Source organism: Equus caballus, chromosome 4 (genome assembly GCF_041296265.1).
Source record: "Equus caballus isolate H_3958 breed thoroughbred chromosome 4, TB-T2T, whole genome shotgun sequence".
In the NCBI taxonomy this organism is placed as follows: domain Eukaryota; kingdom Metazoa; phylum Chordata; class Mammalia; order Perissodactyla; family Equidae; genus Equus; species Equus caballus.
In genome coordinates this window covers 109,791,352-109,818,494 of record NC_091687.1, presented here as the reverse complement: position 1 = coordinate 109,818,494, position 27,143 = coordinate 109,791,352, and the positions used below count along the sequence as shown (strand labels likewise).

Sequence of the window (27,143 nt, the reverse complement as noted above, 5' to 3'; positions counted from 1 at the left end):
ACGATATTCTGGAGAAAAAATAGAAAACTTTGTTTTGAAGGCTTCTGGGAGCAGGAAGCTCATTACCAAACAAAGAATTCATCCCACAGTTCAGCTGCTCCATTATTACAAGATTGTCTGGTAAGATGATCTGAAATCTGTCTTTCTATGCTTCTCTCACTCAGGTGTTGGCTGTGTCTCCTGGAGCTTCGCAGAACAAATCCTTCACTCCCCCCGCACCCCCGCCCCCATAAAAGTCCTTCAAACATCTGCTGACTTTTTTGTCTGACTCAGGTGTGGAGATTACATTCTTGGTAGTTTCCAAGGGTGATGAAAGGAGTGGAAATACTCTATGATCCATGACAGCAGGAGCATGTGCTTGAAGCTTCAAGAAGCGAGTGCAGGGGCCGGGTGTAGGATACACAGAGTCTCATGGCTAAAAGTCACCTTTTAGCATACCAACTTCACTAAACTGCCCCTATCAAACAGATGAGGATGACCACTTGTTCCAAAGAATTTGGACAGAAAATGAAAACTTTTATCTAATGGACGTTAAAAAAACAGAAAATGGAAAACTGAAGATAGAGTTTTTAAAAAGATCTATCTTTAGAGGAAGAAAATCAAAACCTCCAATAAATAATCCAGCTGTCAAATAACTTTCAAAAGAAATTCTAAAACTCCTAGAATTGGACTTGCATCTCCACACAAACTAATCGCACGGTTTCCCCGATGTGGGACGTCACTCAACAAGCTGGCCCAGCTCGTCCAGGGGAAGATGCTCTCAAACTCGCCAGGCAGCCATACAGACCTGATGTACAATGCAGTTACCTTTATATCTCACAGAAGCTGCATAAAACTCTGATTAAAATAGTTTCAGAAGAACTAGAAAGGCAGTGGAATTCTATATTTTATTTGCCAGAGAATAAAGTTCCACAAATGCACATTTCTAAAATAGCTAATCTCTTATAAACTGAGCAACTGCTTCACTTTACAAATAAATTTCACCTTCTAGTTCATTGAAAATTAAAGAGCCAAAATGAATTTTAAAATAAGAGCATGTCAAAATTTTTTTTTTAAAAATCAGCTTTAGGCTGCCATTAAAGCCCCGAATGAGATTTTATAGAAGATTCTGGTGACAGTTTACGGTAGACTCATATATGAAGTGCTAAAAACAGGAATTTACACAATGAAAGTGACAGTTCAACTCTTCTCTAGAAAACTATGATGGCTAGGAGATCATAAACATTTTATTTAGTTTAGGGAGAACCCGGCAGTTGCTTTTTGTTCTTAGGATAAAATTTATGGCGTGATTGAGAAAATGGTGAGAAAAATAACTGCACAAGAGGATAAGATAAGACTCTTTAAAAAGACAATTTCTCACCATCTCCCCAAGAAAATCCTATGAAATGGCCCCTAAAAGGAGTGATTTTTTTTTTTCCACTAAAGGGATTTTTATATCTTTCTTCTCTCCTAGGTGGCAGTGTGGCATAAAAAGACACTATCCCAGGACCCACCAACTAGTTCAGGATTCAAAGATCACTAAGAATGAAGATTCAAGGAAAAATACTCAATAAAGTATCAGAATGGAGGAACAATTTTTTTACAGACAGAAAAGGGTAGTACTCACTGGTTCCACGTTATAGGAAAAAAGAGCATACTCTTTATCTGGAGAGATTTCATATCTGATGGCTCTTAATGATTCCTAAAAGAAAAAAAAAAGAATTTTAAAGTATTACATAGAACATAACTCAGAATCTTGTGAAAATGTGTCTGCTGGTGCTGTTTCAAAACTTAATAAAATCAGCGTGCAGCAAACTTGCTGAAGTCTATTGGAAAAGGCTACAGCCTTTCTCTAACTGAGCAACATTCAGTTAATTGATGCTTTTTCACATTTTATTTGTATTTTTTCAAATGTCAACAAAACCGTACTTACTGTATCTACTGAAACAAATCAATAGAAATAAAACAAAACCAAACTTTTCCCACAAGACTTACAACCTCTATCTTCAAACACACTTTCCTTCGCTCATTCTTATACTTAGAAGCTTATATTAAGCAGATTTGTTCCTAAAATAGAATCACATTCTACACATTATTTTGCAACTTGCTTGTTCAACCATCATTGATACTGACCCACGAGTCAGTGGATAGAGTGCTGTCGCTTTTTCCTTCAAATTTCTTCATAGTAGACAAGTAATTTTACAGAAATGAAATCAACAAAAGTGCCGTTTCCCTTCAAGCTGCCCCACTTTTCCTGCTCTCACACTCTGCTGCACAGACCCCCACACCCACCCAGAAGCGCCCTCTATTGTCAGCCTGCTGTGGATCCCTCTATGAATGATCATACAACCACGTGCAAACACCCAGATGCATAAGCCCAGCTAAAATGGCGTCACAGTACACATCTCTCACCTTAGGTTTCCCAGGCAGCAATGACTTAAAGGAATGACTAAAGCCATCTGTTTAGCTCCAGTTAGTGATCTTTAAAGCTTGCATAATTTTCTGTGGTGTGGACATACTTTAATTACTCACTCAGTCCTTGCTAAAGGGTAATCACAGTTGATTCCTGTTATTCATAGTGGTTATCTTCTAGGAGGTCTCCACAAACACTGAATTAGTGAATACTGAACCATACTGTTCCTAGGGGAAACTCAGGGTTAGGTTCCTGAGGGCGCGGGTCACGATATTTTTGTCAAGCAATCAATACATAACCTTGTCTTATGTGTGTTTCTGTTTAAAGACATCTTGTTGAATACGCATTGTTGGTTCATTAAGACTGAACTCACAGATAACAGCATTGTAACTCGTGCCTGAATGAAGCTCATCTAACGTGTGTTTTCTCTGTAAGGCACATCACAACTTCTTGTGCTCAGAAACACCAGACAGCACGTCAGCATTATTCTTGGGGGGCACTTAAAACAGCATAATCATGAACAAAAAGCACAAAAACATGAAAAATGTGGCATGACATGGACCACAAAAAGAATGCTTGTTTACAATATGAGCTGAAGCCAGAAGGCAGGGGATGACTCAAATTTTTTGCCACTATGCACATGTCTGAGAATGACTGAAAAAGTATTAATTTGGGAGTCCCAAGTAACCTTTAGCACACAGGCAAACCTGCAAATATGGAAGCTGTGAATGATGAGGATCGACCGACTGCAATGTTTCCAGTCTGCTGTTACTACACACAATGTTGCAACAAATATCCTCATCCATGTATCTTTACTGGTGTGTGTGTGGTTAATTTGGTCTTTTTTTTTTTAAAGACTGGCACCTGAGCTAACAACTATTGCCAATCATTATTTTTTTCTGCTTTATCTCCCCAAATCCCTCCGGTACACAGTTGTATATCTTAGTTGCAGGTCCTTCTAGTTGTGGCATGTGGGACGCTGCCTCAATGTGGCCTGACGAGTGGTGCTATGTCCACGCCCAGGATCTGAACCGGCGAAACCCTGGGCCGCCACAGCGGAGCCCGAGAACTTAACCACTCTGCCACGGGGCCGGCCCCTATTTTAGTTTTTTTATAGAATAGATATCTAAGGGTGAGATTGATGATTTACAAGTTTTTTAAAAAAATTTAAGTAGATATTGCCAGGTTGCTTTTCAAAAATGTTTTTTGGAATTAACACTCCCACTACGGATGTATGAATACATACTTTCTTCCCTTCTCTGGCAGCAATAGTGTTCCTGTATTTTCTTCCATTTTGACCCTCCGATGGGGGTAAAGTGGTACCTCGTTGACAGTTTAGTTTACATTTCCCTGCTTATGGGCACATTTGATTCTCATTGGACACGTTTTAGGCCATGTGGATTTTATCTTTAGGAAACTGTCTGTTCACAGATCCTTGAAAGTATTCTCCTTGCCCCAATTTGTCTCCCATTCTTTCTAAAGCTCACTCCTACCATGCTTTCACTCCCACTGGACCAAAACTCCTTCTCGACGTGACCAGAGACTCGCTTTGCTAACTGTCATGATAACTTCTCAGCTCTCATCCTACTTGGCACATTGATCACTCTTTCCTCCCCAGACCCTGTCTTCACTGGGCTTCCAGGACATGTACTCACCTGGATTCCTCCTCCCTCCCTGGCTCTTTCCTTTCACGACCTTTTGCTGCTTCCCTTCATTTCTCTGATTTTCATCTCCTGCTCCCTGCTTCCTTGTCTCAGCTGTAGCAACTCCATTCACTCAGCTGCTCGGGCCAAACTCTTAGCTATCTTTGCTCTTTCTCTGTGTCTTATACACCTTACATCTAGTCAATCAAAAAATGCTGTTGGTCTGTCTTCAGAGTATGCTCAGAACCAACTTTCTTCTTCCCCATTGCCACCACGCTAGTCTAAGGCATGGGCCTTTTTTCTTGAGCAATTCCAATCACCTTCCAGCTGCATCCCCACATTCTGTCCTTGTCCCACTGCAGTCTATCCTAGCCACAGTGGCCAGGGCCATCTTTTAAATATATACATCATCAATTGCTCCTTGCTTGAAGCCCTCCTACAGCTTCCATCACATTCATAGTAAAAGCCAAAGTTCTGATGCAGCAGTGGCCCTACCTGGTCCTGTTAGTTCTTGGCCCCATCTCCTTATGACTCCACACTCTCCTTCACTCCAGCCAAACCAGTGTCTGCACCTGCCCAGAGCAAGCCAGGCACGTGTGTGTCTCACGGTCTCTGTGACTGCTCTTCTCTCTGCCTGAAATGCTCTGGATTTTCCTTCCTCTGCTTTTTTCTCAAAAGTCACCTTCCAAATGAGGCCTTTCATGGCCTTCAATGGCCATGATATCCAGAAGTTTTAACAAGCTGGCCTCTAATTTCTTATAACCTTCTTCTCTTATTTCCCTAGGCCTAAACATTATCTAAAACAATACATATTTTACTTATATAAATTTACTTATTTATCTTACTTATTGCCTGTCACCTTCACTAGAGTGTAAGCTCCTTGAAAGGAGGGTTTTTTTTTTTTAATCTTTACTTTATCTCAGCAATGTTTTACAGTTTTCAGCATACAGGTCTTGCCCATATTTTGTTAAATTTCTCCCTAAGTATTTCGTATTACTAATGTTTTGTATATATAAAATATACATGTATATTATAATTTCAATATCCAATTGTTTATTGCTAACTTACAGAAATACAGTTGATTTCCGTAGCTTGACCTAATGTTCTGCAACCTTGCTAAATTTCACTAACTGTTCTTGCGGGTTTTTTTGTTTTTCTAGATTCCTTAGAATTTTCTACATAATCGTATTTTCTGTGGATAAGGACAGGTTTTTTTCCTCTTCCTTTTCTAACTGGATGCTTTTTCCTTCTTTCTAGAGCCTAATTACACTCTAGAGAACTTCGAGCATGGGGCAGAGGAGCAGTCCTAAGAGTGGACACCTCGGCTGTCTCCTGATCCTAGGGAGAAGCCATTCCCCCTTCATTCTCTCCCCTTAGTGGGAGAGGTCTCTGTAGACACCAGGTTAAAGATGGCCCTCTCTGTTTCTAGTTGTCTCAGAGCTTTTATAATTAATGCTGAATTTTATAATGAGTGTTGAATTTTTCAGATGCTTTTTCTGCCTTTATTGAGATGATTATGTTGTTTTGCTTTTTTCAGTTGGTCAATACGGTAAATTACATTGCTGGATTTTCAAATGTCAAAACAAACTTGCATTCCTGGAATAAACTCTGTTTGGCCATGATGTACTACAACTTTTTTTTTTTAAGGTAGATTTGTAAATATTTATTTTTTTTCTTTGAGGAAGAGTAGCCCTGAGCTAACTACTGCCAATCCTCCTCCTTTTGCTGAGGAAGACTGGCCCTGTGCTAACATCCGTGCCCATCTTCCTCTACTTTATATGTGGGACGCATACCACAACATGGCTTGCCAAGTGGGGCCATGTCCCCACCTGGGATCCAAACTGGCGAAGCCCGGGCCGCCCAAGCAGAACATGCGCACTTAACCGCTGCCCCACTGGGCCAGCCCTGATGTATTACAACTTTAAATACTGTTAGACTCGGCTTGCTAATATTTTTTTGAAGGTTTTTGCACCTGTGTTCATGAGGGAAACTGCTCTGTGGTTTTCTTTTTCGGTAATATCTTTGTTTGGCTTTTATTTCAAGGTAGTGCTGGTGTAATAAGTGACTTGGAAAGCATTTCCTCCTCTTCTATTTGTTTTACGAGTTTGTGTAGAATTGGTATTATTTTTTCCTTAAATTTTTGGTAGAATGCACCAGTAAAGCCATTTGGACCTTGAATTTTGTATACGTGCAGCTTTTTAACTATTGATTTTTATGTCAATATAAGACTTTTCAGGTTACCTATTTCATCTCCAGAGAACTGTGAAAATGTGTGTCTTTCAAGGATTTATTTTATTTATATTGTCCAATCTATTGACATAATGCTGTTCAAAATATTTTCTATTGTCCTTTTAATATCCGTAGTGCTGGCCTCTCCTCTGTTCATGATATTGTTGTTTTGTTCTTTATTTTTGTTCCTGATCAATTTTATTGATCTTCTCCCCAAACCAGCTTTGGCTTTATTTTTTCTATTACTTCTTTCTTTTCTATATGGTTGATTTCTTCTCTTTATTACTTTTCTTCTGTGTATTTAGGTTTAATTTCTCTTTTCTTTTTTTCTCATTTCTTAAGGTGAAAGCTTAGCTCTAGTATGAGCACTTAAAGCCATAAATTTCCATTTAAGTACTGCCCAACTGCATACCATAAATTCTGATATTATGTATTTTTATTTTTGTTCATTTCAAAATATTATCTAATTTCCACTTCATTTCTTCTTTGGCAAATTTGTTATTTAGAAGCATGCTGTTTAACTTCCAATCATCAGCATATATTCCAGCTATTTTTCTGCTATTGATTTCCCATTTAACTTTGTATGTGTTAGAGAACAAACTTTGTATAATTTCCAACCTTTGAAATATATTGGGACTTGCTTCATGGCCCAGAATATGATCTGTCTGGGTGAATAGTCCACGTGCACTCACAAACATGTGCTGTGCTGTTAAGGAGAGGCATGGTCTACAAATGTCAGTGAGGTCTGTTGGTTAACAGTGTGTTCAAGACTTCCACATCCTTACTGATCTTTTTCTCTACGTGTTCTATCAATTGCTCGGAGAGGACTGTTGGAATCTCCAACTGTAACGGCATCTGTCCACCTATGCTTCTGCTCCACATCTAATCATTGCTTCACATGTTCTAACTCTATGTCCAGCTGCAGACACCTTCAGGATTCTTACGTCTTCTTAATGCACTGACTCCTTTATCGTGATGAAACATTTCTTTTTATTCTGGCCATCTTCTTTGTTCCGTAGTTGACTTTGTCTGATATTAATATAGCCATTCAAGCTTTTCTTTGGTTAGTGTTTGGATGGTGTATCTTTTTATATCCATTTAATTTTAACCTATGCCTTTATATTTAAAGTAGAAGCCATAGATAGCTTACAATTGGGTCTTGCTTTCTAAAACTGATCTTAAAATCCTCTAGGAGTAATAAGAGGAGCTTGTGGAAATGATGAAAGTGCGGCCATGAGGAAAATCTGTCCTTTGTATTGTAGTTATTTTCCACCCCATATCGTATTGGATTTCTGCCCCTGCGTGTCATGTTGGAGAAAGTTACAACATGTTCCAAAGATTTTATGTGTATATGTTTGTGATTTTTGTGTCAATGTTTAGAGCAGGAGAAAAGGTTCAGAAATCTTACATAAGGTTATGTTAAGAGGAGCTGGACCTATTTCACCACATTCAAAGGGCCCTTTTATAAAAAGATGGATGTATTTTTTCAGAACTATTTAATTCACTTTACATAGGTTTCCACCAAAGGCCTAGCCACACGTTGACCATATTTATCATTCCTGGCACTTATCAATCAATTACGTGGATCCTACTTTTCATCTGATAGAATCTTTCTTACTCCAAAGAACTTCCCTGAAATTTCTGAATGTGCAGGTGCGTGGCCAATGAATTCTCTCAGATTCTGTCTCTAAGTTCTTTATTTTATCTTTATTTTTGAAAGACATTTTTGTTTGCTGCATACAGAATTCTAGATTGACAGTTTCATTTTTCTCCCAGTACAGTGAGTGTCACTCCACTGTCTTCTGGCTTGCATAGTGTCTGGCGAAGTCTGCTGTCATTGTTACGTCTGTTCTTCTGTACATACCACACCTCTTTCCTTTGGCTGCCACTAAGGTGTTCTACTTTTCACAAGTTTTCAAAACTGGATTGTCATATGTTTGTTGTGGTTTTCTTGTTTATTATGCTTAGAGTTTACTGAGTTCTTGTATCAATTTTTTAAAAAATTCAATCATTATCTCTTCAAAAGCATTTTGTCTTCTTTTCTCTCTGCCCCTTCTAGGTCTTAAAAATAGGTAGATTAGTCTACTTTATATTGTCCATAAGTCATGGAGGCTCTGCTCAAGTTTTTAAAGTCTTTTTTCCTCTCTGTTCTTCATTTTGGATAGTTTCTATTGCTATTCATCAAAGTTTAGGGTTTTTTTTCTTCTGTGGTGTCTAATTTGCTGTTAATCTAGAGATTTTAAAATTTTAATATTTTCTTTTTCATCTCTAGAAATTTTATTTGGGCCTTTTACAATCTTCAGCTTCTCTTATCGTTATGCTCATGGTTTTCTTTATATCCCTGAGCATTTAGAACATGTTTATCTTAGCAGTTTTAACGTTTTTTTCTGCTAATTCTATTGTCTCTGTTATTTGTGGGTCTGTTTGTATTAACTGATTTTTCTCCTCATTATGTGTCACATTTCCCTGCTTCTTTGTATATATAGTAATTTTTTTAAAAAACTAACACCAGATATTTTGAATTTTCTCTTGCTGAATCTTGGATTTTTTGTGTTCCTTCAAAAAATGTTGGACTCTTTATGACAAGCAGTTAATTACTTATGGATTAATTTGATTCTTTCAAGGTTTGTTTTTAAGATGTTTTAAAGGTTGTTCTTCAACAGCCATAATTTTAGAGCTAATTGAGCCTGAGTCCTAAGGGCTTGCTCTTCTGAAGTCTCTATTTAATGTCTCACGGCTAGGAGACACTTAAGTGATTCCTGGCAATGTATGAGTTCCAGGAATTTTCCTCTTATAGGGCCTTGTAACTGTTCTTTACTTGGAAATTTATTTTGTCCTGACTTGTAGTGTTTGACTCTTTATATATAAAGATCAATAATTAACCAAAGTCTCAAAGGGAACCTTATGCAGATTTCTCGAGTATTCTAAGTTAGCTTCTTACCCCCTTGGGTACCCTCTTACCCTCTTGGGTACTCTGTCTCATAAATTATAGTCATGGTTTTTCCCCCCAAACTCTGATCTGTCTCCTTAACTCAGCAAGACTGAAGGGCTTGAAAGTTCCTCCTTGTGCTAAAGTCTAGCAATAGCATTCATGCAGAAAGCTCAGGTGATGGCTGGGCTCATTTAGTTTGTTTTCCTTTTCTCAGGGATCATAGGTGTGAACTGCCTGCTGTCCAATGTATGAAAAGTGTTTTTTCCCCCTATATTTTGTCCTGTTTTATAGTCATTTATGTTAGGAGGATAATTCTGATCATATTATACTCTCATGGCCAGGACCAAATGTCCACATAAGAATTTTAGTTTGTTTTGTCACACTTATATTCCCAGTGCCTAATAGTGACTGGCACATAAGAGATGCTCCATAAATATTTGCTGAATAAATGAATAAATACACCCTCAGTTGTTACAAGAGTGGCAATACAGATATAAAGATAATACCAATAGAAACAAGCAAAGAATGTAACTTTCTACACTTAGAAACCACTATAGGTCACATTCCTTGATGGAGGGTCAGCTGCTAATGATACCATCCAGGAGAGTGAGAATTTCGTTAGGCTCCATGAGAAGCTTGTCACTGCTACTCTTAGGTATGGTTCCATGCATTTCTGACCATCTCAGTCCCCATGATCCCATTGATTATGGAAAATATAGGCTGTACACCCACCTTTTCATCAGGTGCAAATAACGTATGCAAAAACCACCTAGCACTTTCCTAAATATTTGCTCCCAGACTGTTTGATTCAAAGAAAAATTCCCCAAAGAAAACAGGCCTTGGCTTCAGATTTGCCTGAAGGCTAGTCCTGCAATATTTTTGTCTATTTTCTATTAGACTATTTGTCTTTTTATGATCAGTTTAGAAGAACTCTTTGTAGATTGTAGATATTAGTCTTTTATTTGTTGCCTACATGCAAATATTGTCCATTATTTGTCTATGGATTTTGTCTTTTCTAATTTTAAAATTTAAAATTTTTATATGGTAAGCTAATTAAGGGCTATCTTTTTTATATAGCTTCTGGATTTCATATTTTTAAAAATTTCTCTCTTTTGTGACAAACCAAATGATGGCTTCTTTTTAACATTTAATCCTTTAATCCAACTGGAATTTAATTTTGTATATTTTTGAAATGAGACATTATTTCCTCGTAGATAAAGAGTTAGCTATGCCAGCATTGTTTTCTAATTATGTGCTCATTTCCCCTGTGTTTTTCATATGTCCAATACTCACTTATGTCAGAAAATACCTCTGAATTCTTTAGTCTTTCACTGCTCTCTATGTATTCCTATGCAAAATTTGATAGTTTTAAGCTTGTACCATGGATTCAAACAGCCTGTGATTCATATTCTGTTTACACTATTTACTATGAGAAATTTAGAAAATGTCTTATCTTCACTGCCTCTGTAAAATGGAGATAATATCTGTACCTACCCCATGGTTGATGCGAAAATTCAATCAAGTAATTAGAATGTATAGCAAGTATTCAAAAGGATGAGCTATTATTATTATTGAGTTGAGCTGAGTACAGTGTCTTTATTATGTGTTTGATGTCAGGTAAAGGAGTTCACATTACTATACATTTTCAAACTTTCTGTGGCTACATTTAGGTGTTTATTCTTACACATGACAATTAAGATATTTTAACAAATGTTCAACACAATTTTTTTCAAAGTTCTAATTAAGATCATATTAAATTTTGAATGTCAATTTTAAGAGAATTAATATTTTTAATATTGTACTCTTATCTATGACATAATATACCTTTAAATTTTGTCAAATCTTCAATTAGATTATAGTTTGCTTTACTCTAACCCTTATTCTATTCTTAGGTTTATTCTAGGTGTCTTTATAGTTCTTGTTCTTATTGTGAATGGAATAGCTTCTGCATTTCCACTTCTAGGTACTTACTTTAGTTAGCAGAAACGCTATTGATTTATTTATATATTTCTCATATTCAGCCATATTAAGACATCTTATGATTACAGTATTTTTTAAAACTAATGTCTTTTAGTTTTCTAAGGATGGAATTCTATTATCAGAAGAGGAGATATAATTGTTTCTTTTATTTTCTAGTTCCTCTTCCAACCATTTAGTTTGCTTGTATACTGCATTTCCTACTATCTACAAGAACATATTGAATATTAATGGTGCTGGTGAGTATTCCTGCCTGATACCTGAGCATAATTAGGACAGCTTTACTGTTTGCCATTTAGAATGGTTTTCACTGCTAGTTGGTTCTTGGTAAATAGTTTTTATCACATTTAAGCAGTGTTTCATTCTTATCTTACATAGAATTTTTACTAGGAGTAACTGATAAACTTTATCAGATGCCCTTTCAGCATCTTGTGGTATAATCATAAAGATTTTTCTGTTATTTTGTAGTTGTAATGAACTTTATTGATTGGTTTCCTGGTATTTAAATGCTGATGTTATGATTACACCTCACTTGTTCAGATCATATTATGATTTTCATACATGACTGAACTCTACTTGTCAATATTTTATTTATAATTTTTGCATTTATACTCACTAATCAGATTGATGTATAGTTTACATTTTGCAATATTTGGTTATAATCATTAACACAATTTTTAATAACATTATTGTGACATTAAAAAATATTGGTCTACATGTACAACAATCCTATATATATAAAATTTTAGGTATGTTTCTGGTGAGACATGCATCTAAAGGGTTGGCGTCTTGTTTTCATGTGAGAGACAAAGAGGTATGTGATTATACAGGCAGAGCAAGAAAGGTGGCTATCAGTGGCAGAGAGAGAGAGGAAATGATAGAATGCTCCAAATTATCAATAGAAGGAAAATGAAGAGTAGAAAGCATAAATATATCCAAAGGGTGTCTCATGAAAATAATTTCCTCATAAAGGAAAAAAAGAAGTAAATATAAAAGATTAGAAATGATAAACAAAAGCCAAACACTGAAAAGGTTAAATGCGTTATAGGAGGACACTACGTGCAGCTCTGTGGGAACATGTGAAACTTAAAATAAACGGATGCTCATCATCTCCCCCTTCCCAGTCCATGAGGAAGAAGAGAAGGTACGGACCTGGTAACTCTCTTACGGATGTAGCCATGGCTGCATCCGGGCCCTTAATTCACCTAAAAAGTGTTTAATTTGGCATCAGACAGATCGAGGTGCCTCTCCCAGCACTGCTTGTGAGAGACAGGGAAGACTTGAAAATGCAGCTTCTACAGAACAGAGTGAAGGGGTGATTAAAGACCTAGCACTGGAAAAGTTTCCAGATGGTTTCACACGCTGAGCTCTTCCCTAACCTCGAACATACATAATAATCCCAGGGTACTCAGTTGCATCCGCATTTTTTGCACTAGTCTAACCTGACTCAATATTTTGCATCTCTAATCTTTATTTTAGGGTGCTCTGCAGTGGTCTCCAGGAATAATCCTGTGAAATGTAATGGTGGGCTTTCAGGTATGAACAAAACATTTGAAGCTGAGGCACCCTTCTCAGCCACGGGATGCTGGCTTCGAGCCTGTGTGAATAACTACAGGAACAAAGGCTGCAGCTGGATCCTTTATGCAACCTAGAAATAATTTAGTTTGGAATTAGACAAAGCCAAGTCCAGCTATTAAGACTCTCAGCTACCCACTATGTAAAAGTGGACTCAGAAAAAGTCACGGGCACACCTCAGAGATACCACGGGTTTGGTTCCAGACCACCACAAAAAAGCGAATATTGCAATAAAGCAAGTCACACGAATTTTTCGGTCTCCCAGTGCATATAAAAAGTTATGTTTACACTATACTGTAGTCTATTAGTATGCAATAGCATTATGTCTAAAAAAAAAAACCAGTGTGCATACCTTAATTAAAAAATACCTCATTGCTAAGAAATGCATCTAAGAAAATCATCTGAGCTGTCAGCAAGTTGTATCTTTTTGCTGGTGGAGGGTCTTGCCTCCATGTTGATGGCTGCTGACTGATCAGGGTGGTGGTTGCTGAAGCTTGGGGTGGCTGTGGCAATTTCTTAAAATAAGACAACAATGAAGTCTGCAGCGTTCATTGACTCTTCCTTTCACTAATGATTTCTCCGTAGCATGCAATGCTGTTTGATAGCATCTTACCCACGGGAGAACTTCTTTCAAAATTGGAGTCAATCGTCTCAAACCCTGTTGCTGCTTTATCAACTAAGTTCATGTCACATTCTAAATCCTTTGTTGTCCCTTCAACAACCTTCACAGCATCTTCACTAGAAGTAGATGCCATCTCAAGAAACTGCTTGCTTTGCTCATCCATAGGAAGCAAATCCTCATCTGTTAAAGTTGTATCATGAAATTGCAGCAATTCAGTCACGTCTTCAGGCTCCACATCTAATTCTTGTTCTCCTGCTGTTTCCACCACATCTGCAGTTACTTCCCCCGCTGAAGTCTGGAACCCCTCAAAGTCATCCAGAAGGGTTAGAATCAACTTCTTTCAAACTCCAGTTAATGTTGATATCTTGACCTGTTCCCATGAATCACAAATGTTCTTAATGGCATCTAGAATGGTGAATCCTTTCCAGAGGGTTTCAATTTACCTTGTCCAGATCCATCAGAGGAATCATGTCCATGGAAGCGATAGACTTACAAAATGTATTCCTTAAATAATAAGACTTGAAAGTTGAAATTACTCCTCGATCCATGGACTAAAGAATGGACGTTGTGTTAGCAGGGGTGAAAACATTAACCTCGTTGTACATCTTCATCAGAGCTCTTGAATGACCAGGCGCATCGTCAATGAGCAGTAATATTTCAAAAGGAATATTTTTTTCTGAGCAGTAGGTCTCAATAGTGGGCTTAAAATATTCAGTGAACTGTGTTGTAAACAGATGTGCTGTCATCCAGTCTTTGTTGTTCCATTTATAGAGCACAGGCGGAGTAGATTTAACATAGTCCTTAAGGGCCCTAGGATTTTCAGAACACTAAGTGAGCATTGGCTTCAACTCAAACCAGCTGCATTAACTCCTAACAAGAGAGTCAGCCTGTCCTTTGAAGCTTTGAAGCCAGGCGTTGACCTCTCCTCTCCAGCTATGAAAGTCCTAGGCGGCATCCTCCTCCGCTAAGGCTGTTCCATCCTCATGGAGAATCTGCCAGTGCGGCCACCTTCATCAGTGATCTTAGCTGGATCTTCCGGACGTCTGGCTGCAGCGGCTACGTCAGCACTTGCTGCTCCACCTGCACTTTTGTGTTCTGTGGACGCTTCTTTCCTTAAACCTCACGAACCAACCTCTTCCAGCTTCAGACTTTTCTTCTGCAGCTTCCTCCCCTCTCTCAGCCTTCACAGAATTGAAGAGAGCCAGGGCCTTGCTCTGGACTGGGCTTTGGCTTAAGGGAATGCTGTGGCAGGTTTGATCTTCTGTCCGGACCACTGAAACTTTCTCCACGGCAGCAACAGGCTATTTGCTTTCTTATCATTCGTGTGTTCACTGGAGTAGCACTTTTAACTTCCTTCAAGAACTTTTCCTTTGCGTTCACAGCTTGACTGTTTGGCACAAGAGGCCTAGCTTTCGGCCTGTTTTGGCTTTCGACATGACTTCCTCACTAAGCTTTATCATTTCTAGCTTTTGATTCAAAATGAAAGATGTGTGACTATTCCTTTCACTTGAACACTTTGAGGCCATTGTAGGGTTATTACTTGGCCTGATTTCAATATTGCTGTGTCTCAGGGAACAGGGAAGCCCAGGAGAGGGAGAGACGGAGAACAGCCAGTCGGTGGAGCAGTCAGAACACACACGTTTACGGATTAAGTTCACCGTCTTATATGGGAGCAGTTTGTGGAGCCCAAAGCAATTGCAGGAGTAACATAAAGATCACTGATCACAGATCACCGTAACAAATATAATAAAAGTAAAAAAGTTTGAAATATTGAGAGAATTACCAAAATGTGACGCAGAGACATGAAATGAGCACACGCTATTGGAGAAACGGCACTGGTAGACTTACTCGATGCAGGGTTGCCACAGACCTTCAATTTGTAAAAAATGCAGTATCTGTGAAACGCAGTAAAGCTAAGCACAACAAAACAAAGTATGCCTGTATTTTAATCTCCACAAACTTCAGTCTTGTCAGTTGTAAAATAAGAATAATGAAGTACCGCCGTTCAAAGGGTTCCGAAGGGTTTCTACCAAATCAGATAACGTTTGTAGAGCGTCCAGGGCAGCCTGGTCTCATCATAAGCACTCAGATGTCAATGGTTAGTTCATTCATCCTGTGTGCACCTTGCAGCATCTTCTTCCTCAAAGTAGCCTCGGTTTCCCACTCCACACTCCATTACTTTCCCCGACTTGAGGTCTCCGAGATCGCCACTTTTCCTGTTAACAAGGCTCAAACCCCAGACAACACAGACTCTTGCTTCAGTCTCACCTGCCTGCACAGAGAACACAGCCACTGTTCTCCGTTCACCGCCATGACGCGACTTAAACCCATCCGCTTCGTGCTTTCCTAGGCACTGCCTTCAGCCAGCCCCTCGTTCACCTCCACCTGGACCTGAGGCAGCCCCTGTGGGCTCCTTGCCTGTAATCTTTCCCTTCTCTAAATCCCCTTTCCTATTGGTCTAGAGTCATTTTCCTAAAGCACAGAGACTTGTCCTCAAAAATCCTATTCTTTCCAGTTTCCTACGGAGTAAAGACTAGACTGCCAATGGGGCTGGCCCTGTGGCCTAGTGGTTAAGTGTGGCATGCTCCACTTTGGCAGCCTGGGTTCAGTTCCCGTCTGTGGACCTACACCACTCATTGGCAGCCATGCAGTGGCAGCAACACACATACAAATTAGAAGAAGATTGGCACAGATGCTTGCTCAGGGCAAATCTTCCTCAGAAACAAAAAAGAAGACTAGACCACCAAGTAAGGTTCTTGACAACTTGCTCTCCATTTTTTTCCTGGGCCTTTATGCCACAACCTTCCAACCCCTCCAGACAACCTACACCAGAACAAGATGATGTGCCACACCGGACATGAAACATTCATCACTTCACCCATTCAGTCTGCGCAGGGCACCATTCTCCGTGTCTCCAGATTGTAGTCACCTGTCAGGGGCTGCTGAAACACTCCCTTTTCACACCCTTATCTGTCGCTGGCATCAATGCTCTCTCTCTCTCCTCACCTTGTTCTCGTCACATATGGGGCCTCTATTGCAGAATATATTTCATTCAGTTACTTCTTTGAGATCTAAGCTGAAAGCCATCTTAGAGTAAAAACCATGTTTTATTAATCCTTGTATCCACCCACTCCTCTCGTCAGCCCAGGCCTGCTCAGAGAGGACACTCCTGAACATCCACTGACACAGCACAGGTGAGACGGCATTAGTGCCCCAGACCACCCCTCACCTACAGGGAAGACCAGGTCTGGGCCACAAAGACTAAGCCGCTTGTTTCTTTTCAGGTCTTTCAAAGACACAAGTGTAAAATACTCTACTCAACTACTTTAAAAATCAAAAACAGGGGGGCCGGCCCCATGGCCGAGTGGTTCAAGTTCCACGTGCTCTGCTTAGGCAGACTGGGTTCACGGGTTTGGATCCTGGGCACAGATCTACTCCAGTCACCAGCCATGCTGTGCAGGCGTCCTACATGCAAAAGAAACAGAGGGCGACTGGCACAGATGTTAGCTCAGAAGTAATCTTCCTCAAGCAAAACAAGAAGAAAGCTGGCAACGGATGTTAGCTCAAGGTGAATCTTCCTCACCAAAACAAAACAAAATGAAACAAAACAGAAGAGCCTATGAAACAAATATTAGACTAAAAGTAATTAACAACAGCTTTGTTTTCTGTTCTTTTTTTTTTTTTTCCTTTGAGGAAGATTAGCCTTGAGCTAACATCCGTGCCCATCTTCCTCTACTTTATATGTGGGACGCCTACCACAGCATGGCTTGACAAGCGGCCTGTAGGTTGGCACCTGGGATTCGAACCTGCAAACCCTGGCCACCGAAGCGGAACGTGTGAACTTAACTGCTGAGCCACCAGGCTGGCCCCTGTTCTATCTTTTAATAAAAGAAGTAGGAGAAGAAAAGGGAGAGAGAGAAAAGAAAGAAAAAGGCGCAGAAAGAAAGAGATCATCTGAGACACAAGGGGAAGAAGATGACAGACCCCCAGGGCCAGAGCAGAGACAGGCCACACAGACACAGAGACACACAGACACACAGCGATGGTGGGTACCGTGGCTTCCCACAACGCTCGTGCAAAAGACATTGCTTCTTCTGCCGCCCTGTTGTTTCTGGACAGCATGGGGTGAAACTCAGAGGCCAGTCTGTCTAGATGTCAGTGCGGCAGTCCCTGTGGGACTGGCCATCTGCTACCCGGCTCCACCAGCCAAAATTTGCTATCTGTGAGAAATAAGGTCTCGCTGCTGCCAGATCTTCTTATTTTTCAAGAGAAGCCAAAAATCTGGATTTAGAGTTTGTCCAAAAACCACTCTGTGGGCCAAACAACACAGTTCAGTGGGCCCGGCGGGCGCCAGCGTGTCCTCGCTCAACTGCAGACAACACAGGGCTGTTCCGCCTTCCCGGTTCGACTTGTGCGCTGAGAGCCGGCGCCGCGGGCGGGATGCGCTTGCTGGCCCGCCGGCCTCCGCCCGCCCTACACGCAGCTCTAGCCTGGGCCCGTCGGCGCAGGGAACCAGCTGACAGGAAGGACGTGAGGCAGAGTCCACGTGGCCGGAGGCTGGGCTGGCCCAGCCAGGCGCACCCCTGCACGAGCCCTGCGCCCTCAGCCACCGCCCGCGGGGCTCTGGGGACAGCAGATGTGAGGATGCCCAGGAAGGTGCGCTCCCTCCGCCTCCAGACGCGAGGACACGCGCACAGGAAGCTCTTGATGGAAATGGAGCGAAATAGGATGCAGTGAGGTGAAAATTAACAGTGAAAGTCTAAAACATCGGATGAAGTAAAAAAAAAAAAAGAAAAGTGGTCTCAAGTTCCACTCTCAACCAAATGCTGGGGTCCCTCTGCACAAACACTATTTCTCTCCTTGATTCCGGAATGCATCTAATAATACATGTAATTATGTCTCTCTCTGTGAGGAGTCAGAATTCATTAATTTTTAGAGACTGAGATAAAAATTCAAATTCTAATGTCTAATTACATAAAATCAAAGGGGAGCATAACTTAGAGAAACAAAAGACTTTTTATTTAAATGTAAATTTAGTAATTTTAATAAGTAATTAAAAACAAGTAGATTGGTAATTAAAACAAGTAAAGACATAAAAAGTGAGAAAACGTGACATCAGCATAACAACAGGATACCTTTTTTTTTTATTTACTTGTTTTCCCTTCGAAGCATTTCCAGGAACCATGCACAGCTCTTACATATTCATCACTGGAGGAAATCTAATCTCTTTTTAATGTGAGGCTGACTTTCTAGAAATCTAATTAAAATTATTGAATAAATGGCATTGAAACAGCAATTATGGAAATCATCTCACTAGAAAATAATATACAAAATTTTACCACCCGACAAGATGAACTATTTTCATGGCTCAACGTTCACTTTGTAGCCTTTTCCATACACACGGGTGATGGTGGCACTCGTTAACTACAGTGTAAGATTGTATTCTTCTGTGTAATTTAACAGCATAAATATTCTTCATATTACTAGATAGCCTCCATAACTATTATTTTAATGGCCACATCATATTTCATCTATTTTTATTTACTTATTTCTCTAGCGTCAGGTATTTTTACTTTTTTTTTTTTTTTTACTTCTTAGATTACTTATGAAAAATTCCCTGGAATGAGTGAAAATGCATAAATATTTTTATTAATCTTGAATGTATTGCCAAGATACATTCTTTCCAAATACGGAGAACAACCTAAAAGATATAATGAATGGCTGTATCACTCACTACTTCCTGTCACTACTGGTATTACCAACAAAAAGGGGATATGAAGTGTGGATGTCACTGGTCAATAGAGTGAATTATCCTGAACCAGTGTGAGATCAGCGCTGGATGTGGAGCTCAAGTCAAAGTTGTTCATGGACCTTGGTTTCCTCAGCCGAGAAAAGAAGAGTTTAAATGACAAATCTCCAAAGATTATTCTGGCTATAAATATCTAAACCTCAAGCAAAGCCTAAACACTTCGTCCTTGTGAGAAGTTTTGCTCTATTGGGTTTAGAAGAATTGGAGAGACGCTGCTAAGCTTCCCTAAGACTTACAGCCCCCATGAAATCTATTTAATTAAGTTCAGAAAAATGTAGTAAACACATTTTAAATGCACTTGTACTGGAAAGAGAGAGAGGGACAGGGAGGTTGGGAAGGAAGAAAGAAGTCGGGTTCTACTCAGTAGAGAAAAAAATTCATGAGATTTTTCCAGGAACCAGGCAGCCATTGTCCAAATATCCAAAAACCCAGTTTGGGCCATGAGATATATTTGTAACATTTCATTTTTCAGGGGAAAAAAATGAGATACATAATATAACAAAGGTCTTTTTAAAACTTGTTAATTTGTTCACGAGTCTTATAGGAGCACAAAAGTAAAATACATCGACATTTAAATTATTTAAAAAATAAGAATAAAATACAATGTCCTGGAATTTGGGGTATATCAAATATGCAATTCAAGTGAAAGTCAGTTTAAGTTTGAGTTTTTCTTTATTTTTAGAAATCTGAGAGAGTGCTCCTTGCAATAATTCCCAGCTTGGAAGACCCTGCCTCCCCCTGGGCAGCAGCCAAGACCCGACTCCCGCAGGGAAGGAGTTCGCAGTCGAGCCACTTCCCTCCTCGGCTGCTGTGGACTTGGTCCTCCACTCTGTCTGCCGCTTAGAACCGGCCCACTCGTCCCCCCGAGCCCTGAGCCGCCCGGCTCTCTAGGCCAACCCAACAGTCTGCAACATGTGACCTGTGCCCACACTGTAGCACGGTGCATACATTCTCTCACTGAGTCCTCAAAGGCTCCGGAAGGTAGGACAGAGGGCACAGCGCTTATTCAACTGGCCTGAGGGCCTGTGGCTACCGAGCAGAGTGCGTTCCAATGTGGGGATGTAGGTCGTGAGGTCGCACCCCAGTGCTGAGCCACCCCCAAACCTCTCAGCACACTGATGCTCCTGGGAAACCGCTCGCCTCTGTTTTGTCCTTTTATATTCATTTATAAAATACACAGTCATGAAGCACCTACTAAGTGCAGGTCACCATGCTAAGTACTGCGGAGCAGACATAAGTAAGTCAAAGGCAGAACCTGCCCGGACAAGCTTTAAAGCTGAGGAGCAGACGTGACAGCGATGAGGGCTCTTTCAGAGAAGACACACTTGTGATTTCCTTCTCTGTAGAAATGAAAAACACCTCAAAATATTAAAAAATAGGAAAAGGGACTACGATATTTTAATAAATGCTTCCTAAAAATCAATTATTATATACCATCAAACATGATGCGCTACCAAATAATAAGGATCTGAAAACATCCCAATATCAAAAATATTAATATAAAAAACAAAAGAATTCAAGACCAAGTGTGAACCATGATGTAATCACCACAGAATGTTAAATGTAGACATGAACTCGCAATTTAAAGTGTTTGTGGTATTCTGAAGTATTTCATGATCTGATTTCTACCATTTGGAGGTATGATAAAGGATGAATGAACAAAAACTTTTGTCAGAGGAAGTTGTTTGGGGCAAATGAGACACATCCTGGTAAGCCCAGCCCAGCACAAGCCCTGCATTTGCATAATCATCGATTCTCTTAAAAGCTTTTCTGCTGGATCGGGTAGTGTCTGCATTATTTGCATCCCCTTCGTTGACCCATCTGGGACAGAGTGGGTCACAGGAAGCCAAGCTGAAGGCAAACAGGCTTGGATATCCTAATGTGACCTTGTGTATGAAGGGTCTGTTCCTAGTGGCTGGGGAAAGAGAATGAGGTTAGAAGTCAAGGTTGTGGGTTAATATTTTACAATTCTGTTGACCACAGCGTTCCCTGCTTCGTTTCCATTTCTCCACAAGTTTCGGGGTGTTTCACGGACCAACCTAAAGATTACAGTTGGCCTTACGTGCAGCACAGCTCTTTCCGCAGGTTGCCTTTATCATTTAACCAATCTCAAAGCTCTGGGTTTCAAATAAGAGACCATCTAGTGAGGCATCAGAAAGGCAGGCGGAGGAATGCCTGAGAGCCACTGTTCACGTTCCTGCTCTCTCCAGCCCGCTCTCTTCCTCGCTGGCACAGAGGATCCCATGAACTCGGGACCCTCGGAACGCCATGCTTTACATGCTCAATACTTGCTCATGGAAACACAAAGGGGGAACAGATATGCCATGGCTGGATCTCACAGGGGACCCACGTTGTAGGCTGGTGGGAGAAACACTAGGTCCAACTTGGAGATGGAACAATTGAAGCACAAGAAGTTTCAATGACTAATGGGCTCAACAGAACTTAAATCCGGAGCTTCTGTATTCTAAATTATGACCCGTGCACCTAAATGACATTTCCTCTTTTTCCTTCTCTTCAGGTCTGTTTATTCATTTATTTATTTATTTAGGTGAGGAATATTGTCACTGAGTGAACATCTTTGCCAATCTTCCTCTATTCTTTGTACATGGGATGCCACCACAGCATGGCTTGATGAGCGGTGTGTTGGTCCTTGCCTGGGATCTGAACCTGCGAACGCCAGGCCACGGAAGCAGAGCATGGAAACTGAACCACTATACCAGACGAGCGTTCAAATGTAGCTTTGAGACAAGAATAAACTAGGCATGATCATGAATAGTATCGATCAGGCTGTACACATTTGGTGCTCAATAAATGTTTTTTAACATATTTTTAATAATTTAATTGAATAAATGACATTTTAAGAAGAAAAAGACTGCATTCTATGGAAAAAGCCAGCCAATTTGCAAGACGAGGTCCTACTTTTTTCTTTACCTAAGGCGGTTTCTGAAGTCACCTTAATACTTGGGTAAAACAACTTCAGCTAAAACATATGATCCATCACAGGCTATTGATTTGAGGAAGGGAAGGCAGTTCAGATTCCTGTATTTCATTCCTGAGTGCAGCTGTACGTACAGCACCCGCTTTTACTAAACTGACATCCTCACAGGAAACATCGATAACATCCTCATGCTGCCACGAACTTACCCTCAGCAACGGTCAGATCGTTTTCTCCTGTCGATTAATATTAGAAAACCGTTTCTGCAACTTCAGGATTTTTAAGCGAGTTGAATCTGATTTCCTTAGGGGAGCAATTCTTCCAAAGATGATTTTGTAATGCAAAAATGCTGGCACATTCTTTCTGAGTCTTACCTTGCAGAATACTATTTAATTCAATGAGGCCGTAATTTGGGGAACTACCCCGTAATACGACCTCACCTGGCTTCCCTTACACTAGCAAACAGGCTACGTAAAGGGTTTAATAGTAAACCTCAGTAAAGGCTTTTTTTCAAAAGAAAAAAGTATCTGTACACCAAAAAAAAGAAAAAAAAAGAAAGAATTTAAATAGTGAGTTAAATGTTCTTGAGGGGGAAAGGAAGGGAGAGCAGCATTTCTGTGGGTCCAGAAATGGGGCGGCAGGAAGAAGGAGCCATCCTTTCTTGTCCCTGGGATGGAGGCTCCAGGGACCACCTGAATCTTCACCCAGTCAGCAACGAGCTCCGGAAAGCTCCCCACCAGCTCTGCTCAGGGTCCTTAGCCGTAAAACCAGGCAGCTGACTGATTTTCTCTATGGTCTCCTCTAATCTCTGGAGTCTAGGATTCCGATGTTTCACACCGGAGGCGTGTTATGATCACTCCAATCTGGAATTCGCCTTAGATTTTTCCTTTAATTTCCCAGTGTATTGGACAAGAAAATGATCCACTTCCTAAAGCTGGAGATTTATACCTTCTAATAATGAGCATGAGCATATTGTAAAAAAAAAAAAAAAAAAAAAAAAAAAGTTCATTCTTTTTAATTGATTTTTAGTACTAACTTCGGTCAATATTTTTAATAAATATCTTCAACTGTACCTGAACTCCAAATCTTAATGTCATTTAATTCTTTGGGAAAACAGGTTTTCCAGATTATAAAGCAGGGGCATTCATATCTACTCAGTACTTGTTTTAAAGCATAAACATCACTTAATGTCACTAGAGTAAGTACAGTCAGTGCCTAAATTAATATTCCCTGTGCAGGTGGAGATGAGTTTTTAAAAAACCCAAGATCAAGTAAGTCCTCCTGAAGCATTCTCTGTGCGTTACTGCAATTGTTCTGTAAATGTGGAAAGGCTTAGGACTTGATCTTTCAATTATATATCATATGCAACACTTGTTTCCAACACCTGCAGAGAAATTTCCCCTACACGGAAAGAAACTGTGCTTTCATCTCATTAAATTAGGGTGGTTTCAATTTCACGTTATCCTTGGTCCCTCCACCCGCAGCATTACAAGTTTATTGCTTCTGCTGGGCTAGACTAAAAGTTGAAACCTGAAGTCATTTTCTGCTTTATCAACTCGCAGGAGGGAAAAGTGAAATTATCCTGGTCATTAAAGAGAGTACTTACAATTTTTTTGCCTTCTATTAACACTGTAGACATATTTGTTTCAACATTCCGTAGTATCACATTCCCTTTCTGTTCTCTGTAGACGAATTCTTTATCTATAAGAGAGGAAATAAAAAGCAACTGTGAAAATCAAGAAACTCACCTAGCCTCTTTTTTTTTTTTGGTGAGGAAGATTGGCCCTGAGGTGACATCTATTGCCAATCGTCCTCTTTTTGCTTGATGAAGATTGTTGCTGAGCTAACATCTGTGCCAGTCTTCCTCTACTTTGTATATGGGATGCCACCACAGTGTGGCTTCATCAGAGGTGTGTAGGTCTGCATCTGGGATCCGAACCTGTGAAACCCGGGCCACCAAAGTGGAGCATGCAAAGTCAATCAGGCTGGCCCCTCGACTAGGCTTTGAGCGACATGTACATAAAATAAATTGACTAGTTCCAAAAATATATATATCCTGAGTTTCATCAAAGAGTCCTTCACATATGGCGAAATACATCCAGCTCCTCTCAATATTACCTCACGTGCAGTTTCTCGCTGAATCTTTTCTCTGCTCTACACACTGGCATACAAAGCACAAGCACATACACCCAGAAAATCTTTAGAACATTCTAGGATTTTCTTGGGTAGGACACACAGAGTCGACACACAGAGCAGATTAAGAAAGTTGCTACCGCAAGGGATGGAAGATAACTGGCACTAAAGGGACCAATTGCTTTTATCTGAACTTTGGGGTGAAATCTGTATATGTACACACGCGTACACCTACATCCATATCCTGCGAAATTGTCTTCAGTTTGTCCACAAGCGTCTTCTGCTACTCCTGGAGGAATCGGCCATTTCGCTGTCATGCATATCTTTGAATCTAGACACTGTGTCCTCAGTGACACTGCTCTTTGTATAATCAAACAAGATTTCAAATATCCCCTTAGGAAATTAATAAAACACTTCCACTGGACAGTATGCATGTAGCGGGGTGTGTGTGAGTGTACACACACTGCGAATGAAAGGGTAAACTATCTGAAAGTAAGGTTGTTGATGAACAGGCAGGGCAGGGCGCACAGAGAGAAGGAAAAATACTGTCTTTCTGAGCAGAGGTGGTAACACTGAGCCAGCTTGATGGTAAACGCTCGTCACACTACAGTCAGTCGGTGAATGAAAAACGCCGTGCAGACTGGATTAATTCAAACCGTGTTCTCATTTCCATTCTTTCTGTGTCTTACTTCATAGATCGATGTTCTTCTCATTTTCATTGCTCCCTTCTACCTGCTTTGGCATTAACTTTCTCTTCTGTTTCTAGTTTGTGGAGGCGGAAGCTTACACCTTTGTTTTGATTTTCCATCTTTTCTAATAAAACTATTAAAGCTAAAACTTTCCCTCTGTGGATGGTGTGAGCTACATCTCACAAATTTTGATATGCTGAATTACATTATTATTCAGTTCAAATTATTTCTAATTTTCCCTGTAATGTCAGCTTGGCCTGATGATCATTTAGAAATGTGTTGTTTAATTTCCAAATATGTAGAGTTATTCTGGCCCTCTTATTTTAATAGACTTTTAATTTAAATTCACTGGATCAAAGAATACTCTGTACATGATTTCAATCTTTTAAAACTAATAAAGACATTTTTATGGTCCATAATCTGGCCTAGCCTGGTAAATGTTCCATACGCACATTTAATGAAATCACGGCTGTGGCTGAGCTTGGTCTATCATTTCCGGGGTGTTTTCTTTGCTTCTTGTCTCTTCTACTTCTTTTTTGCCTCTTGTTTCCTGGCTTTCATTTTATTGTTGAATAGTTTTTAGAATTTTAATTTCCCTATGATTAGCTGTATTTCTTTGCATTTTTTTTAGTGGTTGTCTTAGGGATCATAATATATAGTCTTACTTTTTCACAGTCTGCAGAGTTGAAAAGAAATTAAGGAGAAGACAAAAAGAAAAATTGTCCTTTACATTTACCCACTATTTACCATTTCTGATGCTTTTTGTTTTTTCTTAAGGATCTGAGTTTCCACTGGGTATCATTTTCCTACTTCTTGAAGAACTTTCTTTAGGATTCTTGTTGTATGGATCTGCTGGCAACCAATTCTTTTTTTTTTTTTTTTTTTAGGAAGATTAGCCCTGAGCTAACATCTGCCGCCAATCTTCCTCTTTCTGCTGAAGAAGACTGGCCCTGAGCTAACATCCGTGCCCATCTTCCTCTACTTTATATGTGGGACGCCTACCACAGCATGGCTTGCCAAGCGGTGTCATGTCCACGCTCAGGATCCGAACCAGTGAACCCCGGGCTGCTGAAGCAGAACGTTCGAACTTAACTGCTGTGCCACGGGCTGGCCCCCAATCAATTCTTTTAATTTGGTTTTACCTGAAAATGTCTTCAATTAACTTTTTTTTTTTTTGGTGAGGAAGATTGTTGCTGAGCTAACATCCGTGCCCTTTTCCCTCTATTTGGCTTGATGAACAGTGTGTAGGTCTATGCCTGGGATACAAACTGGCAAACCCTGGGCTGCTGAAGCATAGTGTGCAAACTTAAGCACTATGCCACCAGGCTGGCCTCATTAACTTTCATTCTTGAAGGATATTTTCTCTTAATATAGATTTCTAGGTTGATAGTTTGAGGTTTTTTTCCTTTTAGCATTTTGAAACTTTGTCCCAGTCTCTTCTGGTCACCATGGTTTCTAATGAGAATCAGCTATTAACTGAATAGTTATTTCCCAGCATTTTTCTTTTGCTGTTTTCTTTCTTCCTTTTTTTTTTTTCTGCTTTATCTCCCGAAACCCCCCTGTACAGAGTTGTATATCTTAGTTGCATGTCCTTCTAGTTGTGGGATGTGGGACGCCGCCTCAATGTGGCCTGACAAGCGGGGCCATGTCCACGCCCAGGATCCCAACCCTGGGCTGCCACAGCAGAGCACGCGAACTTAACCACTCAGCCACGGAGCCAGCCCTAGTCTTTTGCTGTTTTCAAGACTTATTTGTTGCCTTTGGTTTTCAACAGTTGACTGTGATGCACTTTAGACTGGGCTTCGTTGTGTTTCTTTGATGTTTGCTGAGCATCCTGTATCTGTAAATTGATGTCTTCATCAAATCTTTAGCCATTAAATTTGCCAAATGTTTTTGCTACCCCTTTATCCATCTCCTCTCACTCTGGTATTACAGTTGCACATGTACTGGGCAGCTTGATTTTATCTAACAGTCCCTGATGCTCTGTTCCTTTAAATTTTTTTCTCTTTGTTCATGTTGAAAAATTCTTATTGATCCATCATCAAGGTCATTTTGTCTTTCCTTTGTCATAATCATTTGGCATCAAGTCCATCCAGTAAATTTTTTAATTTCAAAATTTGTATTCTTCTGTTTCAGAATTTCCATTTGGTTCTCTTTATTGTTTCTATTTTTCTGTTGAGATTTTCATTCAATGAAAACATGCTTGT

At 40.0% G+C, this 27,143-nt stretch overlaps 1 protein-coding gene across 6 annotated transcripts in view; it reads right to left on the bottom strand.

Moving 5' to 3' along the window:
- DPP6 (dipeptidyl peptidase like 6) overlaps nucleotides 1-27,143 on the bottom strand; it is a 986,698-nt gene that overhangs the window by 292,789 nt on the left and 666,766 nt on the right. For all 6 annotated transcript variants that reach the window (XM_070265304.1, XM_070265306.1, XM_070265308.1 and 3 more), the window contains 2 exons: nucleotides 23,721-23,815; nucleotides 1,607-1,681 (listed from right to left, as the gene is read on the bottom strand). In XM_070265304.1, coding sequence (XP_070121405.1) covers nucleotides 1,607-1,681; nucleotides 23,721-23,815 — 170 coding nt within the window. The remainder of the gene's footprint in view (nucleotides 1-1,606; nucleotides 1,682-23,720; nucleotides 23,816-27,143) is intronic.